This window comes from Mus caroli, unplaced genomic scaffold (assembly GCF_978045245.1).
Source record: "Mus caroli unplaced genomic scaffold, Mus_caroli_1 scaffold_15, whole genome shotgun sequence".
NCBI lineage: Eukaryota > Metazoa > Chordata > Mammalia > Rodentia > Muridae > Mus > Mus caroli.
Window position 1 is genome coordinate 110,860,982 of NW_028227270.1, and position 22,042 is coordinate 110,883,023.

At 38.2% G+C, this 22,042-nt stretch overlaps 1 protein-coding gene across 6 annotated transcripts in view; it reads right to left on the reverse strand.

Moving 5' to 3' along the window:
- The window catches only part of Dip2c (DIP2 acetate--CoA ligase C (putative)), a 404,339-nt gene that overhangs the window by 120,027 nt on the left and 262,270 nt on the right, over positions 1–22,042 (reverse strand). For all 6 annotated transcript variants that reach the window (XM_029468564.2, XM_029468565.2, XM_029468563.2 and 3 more), the window contains 5 exons: positions 20,315–20,440; positions 16,776–16,985; positions 4,649–4,783; positions 3,092–3,211; positions 1,492–1,689 (listed from right to left, as the gene is read on the reverse strand). In XM_029468564.2, coding sequence (XP_029324424.1) covers positions 1,492–1,689; positions 3,092–3,211; positions 4,649–4,783; positions 16,776–16,985; positions 20,315–20,440 — 789 coding nt within the window. The remainder of the gene's footprint in view (positions 1–1,491; positions 1,690–3,091; positions 3,212–4,648; positions 4,784–16,775; positions 16,986–20,314; positions 20,441–22,042) is intronic.

The window sequence follows — 22,042 nt, forward strand, 5'->3', positions numbered from 1 at the left end:
TCGCAAGAGTCAGCAGACTTCTAGCTTCCTACTATGTAAACTGTCAGCATTACTTTTGTAAAATCTGGTATGCTGTCTCTTTTATTGTTGTATTCTTCCTATTCCAATACTAGAGATACAAATGATATAGATATTCACACAGCTCTAACTAATTTTATGCATTTTTCCAATTTTTATTAGGTATTTACTTCATTTACATTTCAAATGCTATCCCGAAATCCTCCTATATACCACGCCCCCTCCCCCCACCCTGCTCCCCTACCCACTCACTCCCACTTCTTGGCGCTGGCGTTCCCCAAGTCAATACCATAGGTACTTTTATAGAAACAAAAATGCATAAAATGACAGAAAATGTGGTACACATTTACACAATGGAGTACTACTCAGCTATTAAAAACAACGAATTTATGAAATTCCTAGGCAAATGGATGGACCTGGAGGGTGTCAACCAGAGTGAGGTAACCCAATCACAAAAGAACTCACATGATATGTACTCACTGATAAGTGGATATTAGCCCAGAAACTTAGAATACACAAGATACAATTTGCAAAACACATGAAACTCAAGAAGAACGAAGACCAAAGTGTGGTCACTTTGCCCCTTCTTAGAATTGGGAACAAAACACCCATGGAAGGAGTTACAGAGACAAAGTTTGGAGCTGAGACCAAAGGATGATCCATCTAGAGGCTGCCACACCTGGGGATCCATCCCATAATCACCTCCAAACGCTGACACCATTGCATACACCAACAAGATTTTGCTGAAAGAACCCTGATATAGCTGTCTCTTGTGAGGCTATGCCGGTGCCTAGCAAACACAGAAGTGAATGCTCACAGTCAGCTATTGGATAGAGCACAGGGCCCCCAATGGAGGAGCTAGAGAAAGTACCCAAGGAGTTAAAGGGCTCTGCAACCCTATAGGAGGAACAACAATATGAACTACCCCAGAGCTCGTGTCTCTAGCTACATATGTAGCAGAAGATGGTCTAGTTGGCCATCATTGGGAAGAGAGGCCCCTTGGTCTTGCAAACTTTATATGTCCCAGTACAGGGGAACGCCAGGGCCAAGAAGTGGGAGTGAGTGGGTAGGGGGGCAGGGCAGGGGTAGGGTATGGGGAACTTTTGGGATAGCACTGGAAATGTAAATGAAGAAAGTACCTAATAAAAAAATCATTAAAAAAAGTATTCATTTAAAAAAACAAGATCAAGTGACATAGCAGAGTTACAATCACAGCTTTATATATTTTAAACTTAAAACCACTTCTGGTTTTAAGTTTAAAAATAGAAAAATAGTAATTCCTCTATCAACACAATTTTTTAATGGAAAATGTCTTTAAATTTTCATCTGCTTTTAAACCAGAAACAAACAAGGCTACACAGGTATAAATGAGCCACCCAGAAGATGTGTATTGTTTTCTCTCCGTTCATTCAGTAGCGGTATGTGCAGGGAAGGCAAAGGTCAGAGAGTGAACGAGTGGCATTATGGGATTACCATAAGTGAGGATGTACAGGGGCTTTCCATTTGTGTCCATGGTGGTCAGGCAGGGGGCCTTCGGGGAGATGGTCCCCCATCGTTGTAGTGCAGCTTCTAAAGAGGGTGGCCAGTTTGTGACGACTCCCAACTGCTCCCCTCTTGTGGCCAGCATCTGGGCGCCCTCTGGCTTTGGTTGGTTTGGATCTGGTTGTTGAACTAAATACATTTAAACATACAATATTTTTAAGAAAAAGATATCCATTTAGTATTTTTTTAGTTGTTTATAAGAAATCTAAGAGATTGATACTTAAGGCTGATGGCAAACATGCTTTTCTAAAATCAAACCACTATAGATATAACAAAAAAGCATTGAGTTTTTACAATTTCCAAGGCAACATATAATGGGGAACTTAGGTGGGTGTGAGAACATTTGTAGGTAACAGACAAAACCGAACCACATGCCTTGAGTCTCACATTTAAATGCATGGGTTTAAAGTTCTAATTGTTAGCACACCGTATTCGAAACTCTAAAAGGCTCAGTTCTTACATTAGATTTTTCTCTTGAATGACAAGATATAGCGAGAAATCTACAAATACTCAGAATAATAAAAGCACGGTAAAAGTACTTTCAAGAGTAAGACTAAAAGCCTCATCAAAGAACACAGTCCTTGTTTTTTAGTTTAGATAGGTATGAAACTGAAATTATTTCCCCTTTTATTAGAAAAGCATTCTCTCTCAGAATTTGAGGTATCACTTCAACCTGCTATCTGGAAAATCAGCTGCATTTTACCATATTATTCAATTTTCATGTGTATATTTGCATGGTGTGCATATGTGTATGTGTGAGTGTGTGGTCGTGTATACATCTGAGTGTGCATTTGGAAACTGGAGGTGGATGTGAGAAACTGTCTTCCATCATTCCTCTACTTTATTCATTGAGGCAGGGTCTATCAGTCAAATCCAGAACTCCCAGATGAGGCTAGTCTCAGTCCGAAGCTCTCTCTGGTGACCCTATCTGTACTTTCCCAAACTGCACTCTGCAGAGCTCTAGGGGTCTCAAATCCTATCCTCACACCTGCGCCAAGCACTTATTCCAGCTGTCAGCTGTTTCTCCATCCCTCAGCTGACTCTTAACTTCAGTTAACAAATAAGAAACTTGGGTTTGATCCAACAACAGATCGCTTTTGTTTCAATTTTAAGTTGTCTAGTTGAAGCACCCAACATTCATTCTAACTGAGGCAGGGGGCAGAGCCCCTACTGTGTTTCTTCAGTCTCATCAGTTTGTGTAGAAAAGGGCACTTTGGTTTTGAGCCAAGAATCTCTATAACTTCATTTTGCTGTTATATCACAGCACCGAGTCCTTATAAAGAGGCCTAAGTCACAAAACAGCATCACACTATACTGAGGGGCAGATGGCTTCAAAGCTCTAATTGCATAGCACTTGGTGGACCTTTCAGATATGCATTTGGAATGGCAACCTACAGTGACTTAGAGTTCTATTACTGAGGGAAGGCTAGATTATCACTCTTAACAAAATAAAGTCACTTTGCATAAAATGTAGCACTGTACGAGGAGCCAAGGACTTCATAAAAGAAGGGGTAGGAAAAAAAATACTTACCTTCTAACAATTCTTCAAAGTCATCAACAAAGAATTCCCGTAATGGTGGCCGCTTCGGTCGTTTAAGGGTATTGACAAGCTGCTGAATTTTTGCTGATACCCGGCTACTTACTGGTACACCTAAAAAACAGGAACCATCATGGACATGAACAAACTCTGGAAGGAATAAGAGAATTTGTGACAATTTCCCCCAACAATGTTCTTGTTTCCTGTCATGGGAATACATCATAAGGCCTAACCTAATACATGCTACACACGTGTCTAAGCACTGATCTGTACCTCCATTACTTCAAAAGAATTTTTAAAGTCTACTTTCAGAGCCAAAAAATAAGTAAAGCTCTGAAAACATAGAAAAATAGCTATAATTCTCAACATCTAAACACAGTATCTTCTCATCACTTGATCCAAATCAATTTGGTTCTGATGAATCCAAGACTAGAAGTTTAGAAGCTTAGGTGAGACTGTTAGTACTCCCAGGGTCTGGTTCTGAGGTGAAAGTGCACATACGGTGAAGCACTGGACTACACAACACAGGCATCACAATTTCAGAAGGGAAAACCGAACTCTGACATGATTTAGACAGAATCTACCCAATTCTGAAACTTGCCAGATTTCAAACACCAATGCAGTAGGATGGAAGGACAGCCAATTCTATAAGGAATGGAATGGTTATAGTTTTAATTGATAGTTATGTATAAGTAGCATTAGGACTCCAACCATGCTGAGGACAGCATGCCATTTGTTAAAGAGATGGCCAGAGCAAGATATTTAATTGTGAACCACCCAGTTACCATGGCAACATTAACAGCATTGTAAGGAACATGTATTACAGCAAGTTGATACTGTTTTGTCTACCTTTCATAAAGTAAAAAAACAAAACTGTAATTTTACTGCCAGATCCTATGCTAACTTTTATGACCCTAGCAAGACTCTAACACAATTAAAGCAGAATACAGCAGAAAGTTTAAATCTGAGGTGTGCTGATTTGCACTGAATACTGAGAACTAGTAATGTGACTATAAAACACCAAGATTTAAAATATGAGAATGAAGAGAAGCCTTTGACTCTGTGTTTTGTACAATCACTGATAATTTACTTCCAATTTTGAGAGAAAAAAGAAAAGATTACTCCTTCTCCCAAACCCTAAGGCATTAACAACCCCTATGTAAATCATTTTGTTTTTTTCATTTAACTTCATTTTGCCTTCTGAAGTAGGCATTCAAGGTCTTAATGCATACTGAATTTCTTAAAGACTCTAATGACTCAACCAGTATTAGTTATACATTACCAAAACCATCAATATCTCATTAAATCTATTTCTTCTCATGGCTAAATTGTGTAATATTTACATTCTTTTTAATCAGGAGAAATTCTTAGACAATTTGGAGATAATTTACATTTTTTTGGTTAGGTCACCTTCTAGAACAGTACCTAAGGAAACTGACAAGCAATGAGTATTCACAAGTAGTTCCTTCAGTCAGAAAGAGAAGGAACAGTCATAGTAAGGACAGGAGTACAAAGTTCACATGGGAGGAAGCGCCTCACTATAAGACATACCATCCCCAGTCTCCATGAGCTCAGCATTGCCATACTTTGGTGCTGTCCGGGATGTGGTGGAGCCCTGCGGCCTTTCCACTTGTATAGAGTGTTCTGAGGTGTATGTGGTTACGTCAGGAGGTGCAGAGTGATTTTCTGTAAAGAAGAACAGGAGACAGTTTTCTTATGAGCCTCATGGTTATTGTGAAGGTCAAACAATAGAACCTCAAAAGATGTCTAGAATATGACAAACTCAGACAAAAGGATCATTTTGATCCAATATAATGACACAAGCCTGTGTTCTAAACACTGGAAAGAAGATGCAATTAAGATCACAAGTTTTGAGGCAAGCCTAGACCTATATAGAAAAAGACCATACCTTATAAAACAAAAAAGGATTACTCTAAACCAAGGTCAGCCACAAAACTATCAAACAAAGGTGATTAATGTTAAAATAATTTATACCATGTCTAGTGAAAAACAGGTAAAGATCAGATTTAATTTCATAACAGGAGAAAGGTCAGTGAATCGATGTAGCATTTTAACTAGAGTCCTGTCTAACATGACTGAAGGATAAAGTATCATATGTTATGTATGCGCTTGTCCATAGAAGCAAAGCACTTTTCTTACTGTGACAACAGGGGCAGCACACAATTCAAGCTTTGATCCTAGGGTTTAAAGGGCAACACTGGTGATTCCAGGAGAACCTAGGAAACATTCTAATCTCTCTGTGCCTCAGTTTTCCTACCTATCAAATTGAAGCAATAATGGTGATTCCCTGAGATATTGGGTAGATTGAGATAATTAATACATGCAAAACTCTCAAGATATTCCTGATAAATGATGAGAGACATCATGAAATAGTTAACTACTTTAATTAAAACACTAATTGTCTTAAATAATTACTCAAAAAAGCTTATAATCTAATGTGTATTAAGTGTCACACCATGGCTATCTTTTTTAAAGTTAGTATTGCTGTGATAAAATACTGTGACCAAACAAACTTGGGGAAGAAGGGGATTATCTGGCTTATACTTCTACAGCATTGTTCATTATCAAAGATATTCAGGGCTGCTACTCAAACAGGGAAGAAACTTGGAGGCAGGAGCTGATGCAGAAACCAATGGAGGGGTGCTGTTTACTGGCTTGTATCCCATGGTTTCTTCAGCCTTTTTTATAGAACCCAGGACCACATGCCCAAGGACAGCACCATTCACAATGGGCAGGGCTCTCCCTCATTAATCACTAATTAACTTAATGCTCTACAGGCTTGCCTACAGCCTGATCTTCTGTAGGCATTTTCTTAACTGAGGTTCTCTCCTCTCAGATGTCTTTAGCTTTTATCAAGTTAGCATAGAACTATTCAGTACAAATGGCCAAGGAACAGGGCAAACTTCCCCTATAGTATTCAGAGTCAAACTCCTCAATGGTTAAATAGCATTAGAACAGTTTTTATAATTATTAGAGCATTAAAACCATGTCCAAGAGATGATCAATGAATTAGACATATGTAAATTCTAATAATGCATATCAGAATGCTAATTTTGATTCACTAATGCATATTATGTAGAAACTTTAGATCGTTTCCTTTATATTACTCCATGTTAGAAGTATATAATCTTATACTACCTGAAGGTGGCTGTCTTAGTCACTGTTCTATTGCTGTGAAGAGACACCATGACCAAGGCAATTTTTTTTAAAGATAAGATTTATTTATTTTATGTGTATGAGTACACTGTAGTTGTCTTCAGACACAGCAGAAGAGGGCATCAGATCCCATTACAGGTGGTTCTTAGCTACCATATGGTTGCTGGGAATTAAACTCAGCACCTCCAGTGCTCTTAATGGCTGAGCCATGTCTTCAGCCTCTACCAAGGCAACTCTTATAAAAGAAAAATGTAATTGGAGGCTTGCTTAGAGTTCCAAGCTTAAGTCCATTATCATCACAGCAGGAGCACAGCAGCAGGCACAGCAGCAGGGTGCCAGAGCAGTAGTTGAGAGCCACATCTCTGATCTGCTGGCAGGCAGAGTGCACCTGGGCCCAGCATTGGCTTTTAAAACCTCAAAACCCACCACACCTCAGTAAAGTATTTCCTCCAACAAGGCCACATCTAACCCTTTCAAACAGTGCCACTCTCTAATGACTAAGCAGTCAACCTATAGAGGCCATTCTTACTGGAACCACCACAGTGACATTCATTGGCCTCTTTAACCTTACACTCTTTGGCCTCTTTAACCTTTCACTCAGCTTCTGTTTCATGGACATTTCCATCAACAGAAGCACAAAAACTCCACATAGGAAAACATGGCATCAAACAGGCTGTAAAAAGCACTTTTATAATTAGAGCACTAAAGCAAGAAGATGAAAGCCACCCTGTTAGACCCTAGGCACAACTGTGCACAAGAGTTTTGGGGTTATGCATATGTTCATAAATGACAGAAAATCTTCCACTGACTCGAGGGTATTACAAATAAATTTTGTCTAGTAAGAAAATACACAAATATCAAGCATGTGGATAATGACTGAATTCCTACAGAAATTTCCTTGCATGTACTATACAAGTGTCTTGGATAAGGATTGGTGGTTGGGATGGAGTAGTCTACCTTTCTGAGGAGGCTTCAAATGGACAACCTTGGGTGACCAACCCATCTGATACACCAGAGCCACCCTGGGAGCCTCTGGTTCCAAATACTTGAACAAGTGGTTTGAAAAATATGCACAGGACTGAACCACATGGGTCCAAGTTCTGTAATGAACCTCCCATATCTTTGGTTCCTATTTTATAAATGACGGTGACACCTATCTTACACTCACTTCATAATGGCAGTGAGGGAAATACACATACACTAGTGCTCCATTTCACTATCATTGTATACACACTTTACTGAAGGCGAGATTCTTCACTAGCATGTCATTCGACGATGCACACAGGCACATTCAACAGCCAGATAGAATCAGTTAGTTGTATGAGGCTTGAGTCTCTGGATGTTTTGTAGATTCAAAGGTGGCAGCAGACTTCTAAAAAGGCCATTCACCATGTTCCTTCCTAAGAATATCATTTCTTGGTCTGAATTCTCAGCCTACAACTCAACTCTCAGTACATCAGAATGTGACTGTATATTTAGGGCCAGGTACTTTGCAGATGGTCACCAAAACAAATGAACAAACAAAAACAAAGCTAGTGGAATGGACCCTAACCCACTATATTTGATGACCTTATCAGAAAGAGGAATCAGGCCAGAAAGATGGCTCAGTAAATTACTGAGCAAGTCTGATGACATCAGTTTCATCCCAGGAGCCCACAAAGTGAAGAGAGACAACAGACTTCCAAAAGTTGTCTTCTGATCTCCACATATGTCCCACGGTGTACATGTTCTCTCAACATGCATACCCAAACCAACCAACAAACAAGCAATCAACTAGGTAAAGAATTTTTAAAGAAAGAAGGAAGACTCGGGGTACAGACATAGATGGAGAAAAGACCATGTAATCCATGGGGATTACAAAAGACATGGCTCCCTCTGAGCTATGAGAGAGACCTCTAGAACTCAACACTGCTTGTACCTGCACATCTCTAACTTCTAGGCCCCAGAGCTGAGGGATCAAATCTCCCTGATCAAGTCTCACAGTCCATGGCATTTTACTGTGACCACCAGATAAACTGTCCCACATCCTTATGAGCAATTTCTGAGATCCTAGTGCCAGGAAGGTGTGCCTGTGGCAGAAATAGTCATGGGAGTTCTAGAGGAAGGAGCAGGATGAAGGACATGCCACCTAGTTACTCCTATGAGGGGAAGTAGAAAAGGGGAATCATCCAAGTTTCCTCTTTATCTTCTTCAACTTTGTATTTAACCTTGTCACACCCCATCTGTGCTTCTGCCAAATAGGCTCTCATTCATGTTTCCAAATGATCTAATTCTCTAGAACTCCACTACCTCATGGCCAAACATTATACCCCCTGGAGCATGCAACTGCAAAACAAACAAACAAACAAATACCCCACAATGCATGCTAACTTGTAATGAACAAGATCCAAAAGGCATCCTGTAAAATAGCAGTCTCTGAGTCTGAACATCCTGAGGTTCAATTTGATTCACATTAGCCATGCATTTCAACATAGTATATCATTAGGGCTATTCAATCAGAGTTTGCATTAGACAGAATTCCCACTTCTGTGAGGGGATGAATAATGATTCTTATATATCTGATAGTGTAAAAAAATAGAAACAGTGACAGCTGGGTAACCTCGAAGTGTTTCCAGATTTATGCGTGCTGGCTAGTTATTATCCACTTGACACAACCTATCATACCTGGGGGGAGTATTAGAGTATTTACACCTGATCAAAAGGAGGTGGGGCCAGCCTGTGTTCACACGAATCTTGTGGCTTGTCTGAGTGTCACCTACAGTTTGAACAGCATTTAAGTTTTAATTCCAGGACACTGGAACATTCTGCTTTTCCTCTTTGTTTAAATATCCTCTGCATTCTTATTGAAGTATTTGGTTTATAATGTTCTGTAGAAGCTGAGCCCATGACTTGCCAACTTGCCAAGAACCTGAAACAGCAGGGCAGACTGGGTAGGCCTAGTGCTCAGATGGGCCTGTCTCATAGGCATCCTTTTTGCAGATGGGAACAGTTTTTTTTTTGTTGTTGTTGTTTTGGTTTTGTTTTTTGTTTTGTTTTGTTTTTCCCCACTTTCACTGAGCAATGGTGGTTGAATTATCCACAAGACTCTAGAGCTTGAAAATTTTCAATGAATGAAAATTTGGGTTCCTTTGAAATAGTAACTCATTAGTCATTCTCAATCAGTCAACCAACACCACCATTGTATTCTGCATATTAATACCAAATTTGAAGGTTTTTATCTTTCTTTAAAATTTATGTAAAGACTGAAATATATAGTTCATAAGTGAGTTCTACTGTTGACCCTTTGAGAATACCGGTCCTACAGTTAAGATTACAGAATATTGCTCTCAGGATGATGTTAGAAACCCATCTTTGGTCTTCTCTGAAAATGGTTGCTAATGTGCTCATTCATGTATTCACTCACATTCTGAATTGTCCTACATTTATTGAGCATAAATTATGTAGGTTATAAATATTTTATAGCTTCAGTATTTAAGGAGGTCATTTTATAACTCTATGTGGCTGGAAGCTAGAATGAAGATACCTTTCAGAGTCTGTGATTAAGAAGGAGTTAGAACAGTGAAGAGGCAATGACTCAGGAAGGCTCAGCAAAGAGGACCAACTAATACCTTGATATTGATCAGGGCCAGCAACAGCTGTTTATAAACAGGAACTTAAAATTTCCATGCTGAGGGCATGATAGTGAGTTAAGATATCCTGGTACTGATGAAAGGTTAAAAAAAAAATAACAGAGCTGGACGTGGTGGTGCATGCCCTTAAACCCACCACTTGGGAGGCAGAGGCAGGTGGATTTCTGAGTTTGAGGCTGGCCTGGTCTACAAAGTGAAAAACCAAATAAATAAATAAATAAATAAATAAATAAATAAATAAATAAAAGAAAAAACAGTTTGCATATACTTTCATGAAAATGGTTGATTTACAGCATCCTCTATCTTCCTGTTGAGCAGTCTCCAATTTTATGTTCTTAAGGACCCATCCCAACTGTTTAGAGCAGTACTGATGCCAGCATAGGTGTAATTACTCAGTAATTTCCTGTGGGAAGTTCACATGCTGTTTTGGGGACAGAGAGATCTTAGAAGTAGCTCTAAGGATAGGGTTTACAGTACAAGCAACTCCTCCCAGGGACCTGGAAAGATGGGAGTCATTTTCTTTTGATTTTTAAAAGCCTGGTGAGGACTATGGAGATTGTGCAGTTTGTAGTGTTGGCTCATGCAAGCATGAGAACTTGAGTTTAAATTCCCAGTAACCATGTGTAAAGCTAAGTATGGCCACAGATATCTTTAACTGAACTCAGGGTGATGGAGACAGTTGAGTTGTTAAAAGTTTCTAGCTGTCCAGCGTAGCTTAAATGAAGTCCTTCTGTCTCAAAAAAATAAGATGGAGAGCAACTGATGAGAGCAAACATCCCGACATCAACCTTTGACCCCTGTGGGTGGACATATTGAGTATGTGTGCCTATAGAATATGAACATGCACATACAGAACAAACAAAAAAGCCTTGGGAAACTGAGCTGAGCAGTGAGAGGTCTTAAAAGACAAAAATCCTGGTGGTGAGAGCTCTTTAAGCTTTCCTGATGCATAGGACTGCTTGGCCTCCAGCCTAAAGCTTATTGAGTTTATTTGAACTTATCCTTCTGATCTGAACCAACTTTTTCCTCACCTCTCAGCGGGTGTTTCCAGAGTAGGTGCTATATGTAAAAACCTTCAAAATATTCATCAAATCCTGCTGTATACTAGAATAAGTGTCTTGTGTCATTAGAGTGGCAGAGGTTTTTAAAGCCACTGGTAGCTTTATCCTATAGTGAGGAAAAATGTGGGGATTTTGAGGGGAAAGAGGTAATACATAAACTGCTTTTTCTTTCTCTAGCCGTGATAAAATACTCTGACCAAAAGCAACTTGGGGAGGAAAGGGTTTATTTCAACTTATTCTTCCAGGTAATAATTCATCCCTGGGGGATGTCAGGGCAGAAACAATCGGAAACCATGTGAGGAATGCTTCTTTGGATTTTTTTTTTTTTTTTTGAGACAGGGTTTGCCTGGCTTGTAAATACTCCTTTTTAAAACACAATGGCACTAGATGTGACCTAGTCCTCCACAAAGCCACCTAATGGTGACAGAAAAGCAGAAGCACCTTTTTGATGTCAAAGCATCCAACTGTGTCTGCCAAGCACTGCCTGCTCCAGAGGACTCCTTCAGCTTGAGTTCTCACTGAATCAATATCCTCTCGCATGTGTAATTAAGTGGAAGACAGGACATTTGCCTGCAGTCTCCCCACAGTAGAAATGGAATAAAATGGTCTCTAATGGTGAGGTCTCAGCCCAGAGTAATATACTAAGGAAGGTCTACTATAGCACACAAGTAAGAACATGCACACACAATGAGACCCCTATTACACCCAGAAAAACTCTGTGACAGTCAGGAAAATGTTGAATTCCTTTTGTAGTTATCCAGCTACATAACAACCCTCTTCTAACACTGCTTCTGCCACAGATTGATCTCTCCTGTTTGCTAAGCTCCTAACGGTGATTCATAACTGCTCTTAAATCTACATTATCTAGAAAACAAACCAAGAGGCTAGGTTGGAAAAGGCTGCTGTGGTTCCATATGTAAGGATCTGAGAGTCAAGATTGTCTTTTATTGATTATACACAGTTCCCCATATACTCTTCCTCATATTTATGATATAGAAATTCCAGAAAGATGTGATGTGAAAATAAGGCTAGAACTATTATTTCTCAATGTGGCTGTAGAAACCCAATGACATAGTGTCCTGCAACCAAACAGGAACTGCTGCCAAGGGCTCCCTGAGCATAGACTAGATTAGGGATTTCACTCAGCCTTTTGTCCTGTGTCAGGCCCCAAGAAAGAATTTGGGAAAATCCTGAGCACAGAGGTGTGAATGACTATTACTACTTTCTAAATTAAATGCACTGTAAATCACAGGTAGTTAGAAGTCAGTGACTAGGTGAAATTTTATCTTGTATACAAAATGTGCACCAAATTTCTTACAAAATTGAAGGCTAATTTCCTCCAAAGTGGAAGTGCAGAAGATGAAGTGGAAGTGCTCCAAAAGGATACTTTTGGAGCAAACAAGCATTATTTAGAATTTAATAGGTCCGTGTAAAAATGTGTGTTGAAGGATCACAATATGAAATCATTTCTAGCATAAAGTGACAGGTCCAATCCATGTTTTAAACATCTTGATAGTAAATTAGAGAACTGGACACATGATGTAGGTCACCACTGACAATCTCTACTCAGCCTTGCATTATCTTATACAAGACTCATGCTTTTTAGTACTTTGCTTTTGGAGTAAAACTGATTGAAATTCTAAAATCTGGATTGACAAACTTGCATAGTGGTTGTGCCTGGCACTGACTTTAGAAATATCAGCACACATATGTGCCTTTGTTTATGTAGTTTCTTTAGTGATGGAGGCACCATGCTCAACACCTGCAGTGGTACATGCACACAGAGCCTAAACTATTTATTCTCTGTCTCTGCACAGTTAAAATTTGCTGAGCTGCTCTAAAATTATAATGTTCTAACTGCAATACTACCTCCAGTTGAGAGGGGTTGGGACAATAGGGGGACCTCAGCCCTTAGAAGCCAGGCTGTAGTAACATCACAATTTCAGTGCTATTTCAAAGCTATGAATGTTTGAAAAGTATAAATACTTATGATAATTTCAGATAAGTAAGGGTAATTTTTAATGGTGGTTATTCAAACTCTCTGAATAAGTTTCCTAATAAAGCCAACTCCACAATCAAAACATCCAACTGCCAGGCTCTTGCTCATTATAGAACAAATAATGCATCTCTGTGGTAGATGATCAAAAGATTTTTACAAATTAATTTTTGTTGTGTATTTGTGTTTATATCCATACATACTGGTGTGCACTTATGTGGGTAGGCACATGAGTGGCAGACACAAGTTGACACATGAGTGTCTTTCCTCTATTGATATAACCTTATTTTTTGAGACAGGGTCTGTGATGGCTGTTCTTGGTTGTCTAATTGACAACATCTGGAATTAACTAAAACCCAGCTGACTGGTGCACCTGTGAAGATTTTCCTTCATTAGATCATTTGAAAGGGGAAGACACACCTTTAATTCAGATCTTTTGAGGAGTAATGCAAACAGTGTATATTGAAAGCAAAATTTATGTCAACTGAATTCTAAAACATTTTGGGAAAAGCAATTACTTTTATAAAGATTGGGTTAATAAAAATATACTCTCAGCATACTCTGAGACATTGTTGTCAGATGAAAGAATTATCAAAAGATTACAAAGGCTTAAAATCAAGAAAAAATGCATGTATATAGCCTGCTTTTGAATGTACAGCATAATGCTATCTGTTCTGCTTTGTTCTTAGTGCTTACTCTACAACTATATGAATACAGTGTGTTCAATTTCTCTACTTAAGTTATCTAAGTCCTATATTTTACTCAACACTTTCAAATACATATTACAGAGTTTAAGCTCATCTAAGTAAATATACTGGCTAGTCTAAGTTACATTTCTCACCTTTTCATTCTGTAAAATTTTACAAAGCATTAACCCCTTCATTTCTAAGATTTTTTTAGAGTTTTAAATTTTCTTTGATTTTGCAGTGTTTAGGATGGAATAAGCCACAAGAAGCAAACACTGAGCTAAAATGCTCAGCCTTATAATACTTAATACTTTCATAACTAAAATGAATGAGCCAGAGTCATTCTGAGTAGGGGTGTGCCTCAGTGGTACAGAGCTTGGCTGGTATTCACAAGACCCTCGGTTTCATGCCCAGAAAACTAGCTATCCTGGTTATGGTGATGGAGAGAAGGCCGGAAGTCAGACGGTGGATGACTCTGTCAGCAATGCAGGAACTGAGGACATCAGTCTGCTCCTTTATACTAGCATTCTGCACAGTCTCAGAACTGAGCACTGTCGGGTTGGAGGCTTTGCTGTTAGGATCATCAGCTGTAGTGTAACAAGCATATTTTTCCATATACACAGCAAGCACCACAGGAAAAAGTAAAATAAGAGCTCAGAACATAATTGTTTTATCCTACAGTAAGCCAGCCTGGCTTACCAAAATACATGGAGGATGTCTTAGACATATGCTCAATAACATTTGCAGAAAAAAATACAGGATTTGAGATTTTGCTTGAACCAGGGAACAGAAGAATGCCCATTTTGGAAGAGACTGCATGGCTGGCTATCTCTTGGCTTTTCTCACCTGTGTGCAAAAGACATCTTTTCTGGCTCCACATGAAGCAACTTGCCCAGTGGGATCATATGTGATTTGGTAGTTTATTTTGCCTTGAGCTTTGTCAAACGTGCATACATATACACAAAGGCACACACTCTATTTTGCTATTTTTTTCTAAAGCTTTTGATGATCTCAACAGAAGACCAAGTGCTGCCAACTTTGATTTTTTTCTGCCTTTGTCTCTGAAATCAAGTATTCAAATTTTCATAATTTTATTATCTTGCCATTGCTTTAAAAATGGGAATCCCTATAGATTAAGTCCCAGATATTCTAGGAACTTACCCTTGTGCCAAATGAGAAATTACTGAAATGTCACAAACTCAGAAGTTATATTTAGGATACACTGAGCCTTGGTGTGTATGAGTAATGCAATCTTTTATAGTTTAGATAAATTTAAATCTGCATGCTATAATTTCCTCAAATATTCCAAGTGTAAACTCACAAAGGGAAAGACAAAAGCAGTGATTAATTTGTTCAAAAATACTAAGATTTTTACTGTATCCCAGTCTAGTCTCTCACTCTCAGGGCAGAAGTAGGACATCTAGGTCTGTTCTCTTCCATTGTTTTCTGTGGATTAAGATGTTTAAACAGTTCAATGGTGAGAGATTTTCACAAGGTAAATTGCTTATATAAGAGCAATAGAAGAATAGAAGAAGAGCCAGGAACTTGGAGGATCTCTTCTTAGTAAGATTCTGAGAATCTTCTTAAAAGAACAAACTCAGAGAATATAAATACTTTCATGTGGCAGAATTGGTAGGTAAGGTCTCTGCTCAGGTACCATGGACAGCTGACAGCATTAGCAGCCATCCTAAGCTCCAGTAAGCAAGAATAAATTGTGTTGTCTAAAATATACACAATGTTTAATTTTATGATATTTCAAATGGAAGTTATTAGTAACATTAACTGATAATTTTCTTCAAAATGTGTTAAATTGAAGTATATAACTTTGAAAAGAAGAATTGCTTTAAAAACTTGAGAATGTTACTATTTTCTCCTTTTTATTTGCAACAGTTCTAAGAGGTACAAAGGCAAGAAATTATGGTTCCCATGTTTTCCCCTTCACTGATAAGCGACTTCAAGAACCCAGAGGTTGTTAATGGGGAAACTCAAAACGGATGCTGCTCTTAGGGCAACAGACCAGCAGACTCATTTTGGATATAAGAAAGGTCAATGCTTTTAACTTTGTTCACTGAGTTCAACTGAGGTGAAGCTTAAAATGTCAGTTTGAAATTACTTTGCCTGTCTATCAAGTAGTTAAAAATCCACAGTCTGAATATCTGTGCTGACTGTGGCATGTTTAACTCATTCATTCCATTTCCTGCTCCTTGTTGAAAGGTAACTGGGGTGCAGTAACAAGAACATGGGTAGAAAATGATAACATCATTCACATATTTCATATGAAATATGAAATTATCCACAATTACTCATCTAACACACATTTCCTCTAATTAGTACTTGCCTCCATTTCTAAACTGTTTTCAGATGCCCCACAGTCGTGTTTCTGATATTTGGGTTTTAGAGTTTTATTTTTCATTATGTATATGAATCTGAGGATAGAATCATGTGAGTCTGGCTGACTGAGGAGGCCAGAGAGGCTGCTGGATTGCCTGGAGTTGAAGTTACAGGCAGATGTGAACAGTCGAGTGCTTGTGCTGGCAACAAACCCTAGGTGCTCTGCAAGAGGACTACGTACTCTTACCTCTGCTGAGCCACCTTTCTAGCCCATCTTGTACTTTTTCTAATCTACCTACCTTCCTCATTCTAGAGTCTACATACAGAATAGTTTCAAGTATCTAAATAATTGGAATGCCTTTGGCAAAAATTAAGTCCTTCAAGTTCCTCAAATGACCCCCTCCCCAACTAACAGCAAGTGTACTTTATAATCTGTTGTGTTTACCAACACTACAAAATTTCATTGACTAGTTTATTTAGCATAAAACACAAACATGTAATTAGATATGGCTGCAAGCTTTCCTAATGAACAAGATACATTCTAACACCAACACAAAGCTGGTGGAATTCTTGCTACAAGAGATTGAGGTATTGAATAACCATAAGCAAAAGTTTCAAAAATGCAGTCCAGTGCAGCAACCCCAAATCTGAAGGGTTTTTCCTGGTATCCATCAGAATTGATAACCAGAGCATTCTGAGAGGACAAACCAACACTCCGTGCTAACTCAGGTAACAACAAAAGCACACTAGACCAAGGCAAAAGCACCCATCCACCCCAGCTGCGTGCATCTCACTCACCTATGTGTGTCTGGGCCATGACATCTGCCAGCCGGTGTGCTGCCCCACTGCCCCCACTCTGCGTGGAGGAGGAGGAGGTTGTTGATGTGGTAGAGCCATGGATGGCCTGGCTGATCCAATGCTCCATGTTGATGCTGCCCTGGCTAGAAGTGGGGGTTCCCTGGGAATCACCCTGTACTGAGCCTTCATCTTCTGAACCGGAAGAGGTATCTGTTTTCAAGAAGAGATTTGACTTGTTAAACAGTGTAGCAAAGATGCCCACCCCTCAGTCTCAGCCCCTTTCTACACACTACCAAGAATTGCTTTTGGCTTCAAACATTCTTAAAAAGTTATTCAGCTCTCCAAATACAGTTTTTATATATATTAAGTTTCATAACTAAAATGCCTTAAGTATGCTATAGGAAATTTATCTGGACATTGCACCTAGGCAAAGATGCTTGACTTTCTCAGTTTAACTCTTTGGGAAGAAGCCAGTATCTTCTTTATACACATAATTACAAAGTTACAGGATGGGGCACCACTTTCTAAGACATTTTTAAGCTGCTTCCACGTGTTTACAAATAGCGTTGCAGTGAGTCCTTCTGACTAATTTTCTGAACTATCAATTATTTTTAGGCTTAAAAATAAGAACAACCTAACTACAAGGCTCCTCAAATTTCAAGCTTTTAATGAAGAAATGGCAGTTCAAAAAGAACTCACTTTAAAGTACATACACCTTATCTTCATCTCCACTTACTTATCCACTTTGTGCTCTGTCTCCACCTCTAGAGCTCAGTACATACTCCTAACATCACATTTTATGCTCAATAAAATCTACTCACTTTTATAGCATTTGTATACTAGAAAATGTTCTCATATTCAGTTGGTTTATCTTTCTAAATGAAAAAGAGATAACCTAAGGAAAATGTACATTATTCATGAAAACTAATAGGTTTCATTCAATGTGTTTTCAGTTAGCAACAATGGGTTAAGAATGAATGACTGCAGTGTTTGGTATCTAATCTGCAGGGTAAGAATGACTTAGGAACCTATCAAGAGATGAGTTAGGTGATATAGTAAGAAACAAGAGGGCTCAGAAAAATAAGTAATAAAATATTAAAAAAAAAAAGAGAGAGAGAGAGAGAGAGAGAGCTCAGAAATATCAGGACAGAAACAGCACCATTAAGATAGCTACAGTATTTTATCATTATCCATGTGCTCTACATATTTTGTTAAAAATGTTAGAAAATTCCCTTTAGCATGTAATTTTTATATAACATTACTTATATGGAGTGAAACTTAAACATTCTATGTATTTATTTTTAAGATTTTGAGAGATACGAAAATTACGGAATTTTTCATATGCCCCTTTCTGGTCAATCTTTCATTTCTTACAACATCCATACCATCTTTTAAGATAAAACGATCGTATAACATCCCTATACAGACACAAAATCCTCCACAAAATATTAGTTAACTAAACAAGCAACATACAGGACGGATGATACACTATCACCAGGTGGTGGCTGGAACTGGACACTAAGACCGACAATTAAAGTTAAAGTTAGCATTTAAAGGTGAATTGATGTCACTAATACAGTAAAGGAGTGGCAACATGTGGTGTCCTTTAGCACCAGTATTTGATAATATCAAGTTTAAATTATTCAACAAACTACGAATACAAGAAAAATTTCCTCAAATTGTTGAAAGTCCATCAGTAAAACTCCACACCTGGGATTACATTTAGTAGAAAATGACTAAGAACATCCCTGCCAAGGCTGAGAATGATGCAAAGGAATCCTTATCACTTCTAGTGAACCTTATTTAGAAGGTTATAGCCAGTGAAACAGACTGATAAAACTAATCATAAACACCCCAATCTAAAGAGAAGTGTCTTTATTCACAGACGGTATGATCTTGTAGATAGGAAACTTGTACAAATCCTCCAAAATTCTCAGCTATTGAAAAAACGGGCTCCTGAGCTCTTTGAGTACAGTAATTTAGTGCTACCAGATGGAAATGAGAGTTTTCACAGGAACTTCTTAGGTCCTGTGGGAGTATGCTGTTATAAAAAGTGAGACTGGTCAAGTGTTTTGGCTCCCTGTCTTCCTAAGGGATCTCTCTCTCTCTTAACACTCATTGTAATGTTATCTACCCTATTGTAGCATAGCTAGGAAGCCCTCACCACAGGCAAGCAAATATCTTAACTTTCCTGTGACATATGTCAGCCATTTAAAATAAACCATATAGCAACAACTATTTTACTAGTCACATAAAACACAGTAATTTGGAAAAAAAAGAAAGTAAACATGACATTACTTTCAATCATTTTAGATCAAGAGTTAAATTTGTCTGTGGATCAAATTATGCCTACTACTTGTTTTATAAACTTTTACTGAGACACAGCACTTCCATTCACAGACATACAACAATGGCTGTTTTTACACTACAATAGCAGAGGTGAGGAATGTGAAAACCTATTGAAGTTAAATATTGTATTTTAAATTTAAATTACTCACACTCTACAAGTAATACCCAGTGACTCCTGTTTCAGGATACCATCTCAAGTGACTAACCAATTTACTTGATTTCTTCCAAAATACAATAATATACTACATTAGTATTTTAAAGATTTAACAATATGCATACACCTGCCTTTCAGAAGAAAGATCTATCTAACTTCAGTTATAACTAAAAGATATAATATATTCTGTATAGATAAATAATTGAGTAAACTTTTATAAGGCTTTGAGTAATTATAATTGAGTATTGATGAAAAGTCTAAAATACTTATTAATATAGGTACAAACATAATGATGTCAAAATTTTTCCCTTTCAAGTTACTCAGATGCTGTTTTTAGAGTATGGTTCACAAAATTGTTACCTCCTGGGCATATACCGGAAGGACTCTATGTCAACACTACAGACACTCTCTTGCACAAGTCACAGGAGCCAGGTTATATGATCAACTTAAGTATATTCTTCAAGAAATGAGTGAATAAAGACTATGTGGTTAGATACATATAACAGACTTTTATTCAGCTGCAAAAAAACAACAATAAAATGACATTTGCAAGAGAATGGATGGAGTAAAGAGAGTTCATTGTGTTACAGAAATAAACCATACTAAGAGGAACCTTCATATTCCCATTCACCTTTAGAATCAACCTCTCTCTCTCTCTCTCTCTCTCTCTCTCTCTCTCTCTCTCTTTTGCTCGCTCGCTCGCTCTGTGTGTGTGTGTGTCCTGAAAGAAGAGAAGGAATTATAAGAGGAGAAGATAAGATCTAAAGGGAGGGGACAAGAAAGAGCAATGGGATATGTGTGACATAAAAGGGAGCAAGTGATAAATTGGGAGAGTGAAAGGGATGGCATGGGGGATTAGGAGGACACTAAGGGGGATGAGCAATTACAATGTACATGCGCAAATGCTGTGATTGAAAGCCATATTGTATTGTGACTTAAAAATTTTAAGATTGTTATTGCTCAAATAGTTATCAATTAATTCTAAGGCAGATTCGGCACACATTCAAGAAGCAGAAATACTGAAGGTATTGCTCACCTGGGGGAGTGTAGGCATCCATGGAGGTCTGTACAACCAGGGATCTTCGTTTGGAAGGCATAGGTACTGCCATTTTCCTTTCTTTGTGTTTAGCAAGAGCTGCCTGGACAGCTTCTGTATGAACATCTGAAACCAAGAGAGACCCCAGTTATTCCAAAGTCTTATGACCAGAGCTGCCATCCAACCCTGTGTCCCTGTAGTACATTGGACTTTGTACCTAAGCTCAGAAATAAAAGGGTAAAGGAAAGCACGGCCATTCTACCAGAATGAAATTTCCAGTGGAAATATACATCAATTAATTCACTTTATTAGAATTGAAAGTATATAAACAAAACATTGGTGCCAGAATGCTTGTGGCTTTTCATAAAATGAATGAACCTTGACCACCTGCCCAAGCTTGGTAACTCCTTCCAAAATACTGTTAGAGGGGTTATGTACACCTTATAGCTCACTACAGTCAGGAAGTGTAAGCTACAAGCCAGGCACTTTGTTAAATATTGTATACTTATTAACCCAAAATATCATTTCCACAGATATTACTGAATGCCAATTCTATGTTTTCTTTTTCCATGGCTGGGGATGGAAGGGAAGGTGCTGCATATGCTGGACAAAAACTTAACACTAAACTACATCCCTAAACTGAATGAACGCTTACATTTTAAGACAACATCTTACAAAGGACTTAGGGTAACAAGACAGAAGCAAGCACTGAGCTTCATGCAGCAATTTTCTTTTCTCTTTTTTAAAATTTGTAAAAAATGTTGATAAATATTTAATAAGAACTATAAGGTATAACACATAGTTTATTAAAAATAGATTTTTCCATACAATTTATTCTAGTAAAGGTTTCCTCTCCAACTCCCAGATCCTCCTGACTCATCATCCCCTCCCCCCCCCCCCACACACAGATGAATACAAATAGGTATCTAAAAATAATAAGATAAAACCAGAACAGAATAGGTAAAAACAAACAGAAGGAAAAAAGCCAAAGAGAAAGCACAAGAAACACATACAGATACACACTTTACACACCCAGAAATCCCATAAAATACACTGGAAACTATAATATATACACAAAAGATTTGTAAATTAAAAAAGAAAGAGAAAAAGTATGTCCAGACAAAGTATTATGAGACAAAGAACCCCTATAAACGCCACTGAGTTTGTTTTGTGGTTTTGGCCATCTGCTTCTTGGCATGGGGTCTGTCCTCAAGAACGGTTTGTATACTGAGAGAGACTCTATTGGAGAGAACTAATTTTTCCTCTTTAAGCAGTTATCAATTGGAAATAGCTTCTGGGTTAGGGATGGGGACTTGTGTTTGCTTTCCATCTCTGTACATTGTCACACTATGGATCAGGTTTTGTTCCTATCTACTGCAAGAGGAAGCTTCTTTAACGATGGCTGAATATCATTTTATTACTACCTTCCTTTAACAGAAAACTAATATTTGGATTATCCCCAGGTCCCTGGCCTCTCTAGTCTCAGGTTCTTGGCCACCTTGGCAGTATAAAGGATGGGTTATATCTCACCAAATAGGCCTTAAATTCAATCAGATATTACTTAGTGTCTTAGTTATGACTTCTATTGCTTCGATGAAATACGATGACCAAAAAGCATATTGGGGAGGAAAAGGTTTATCTGGGCTTACACTTTCACAGCACTGTTCATTATCAAAGGATGTCAGGGCAGAAACCTGAAGGCAAGAGTTGATGCAGAGGCCATGAAGG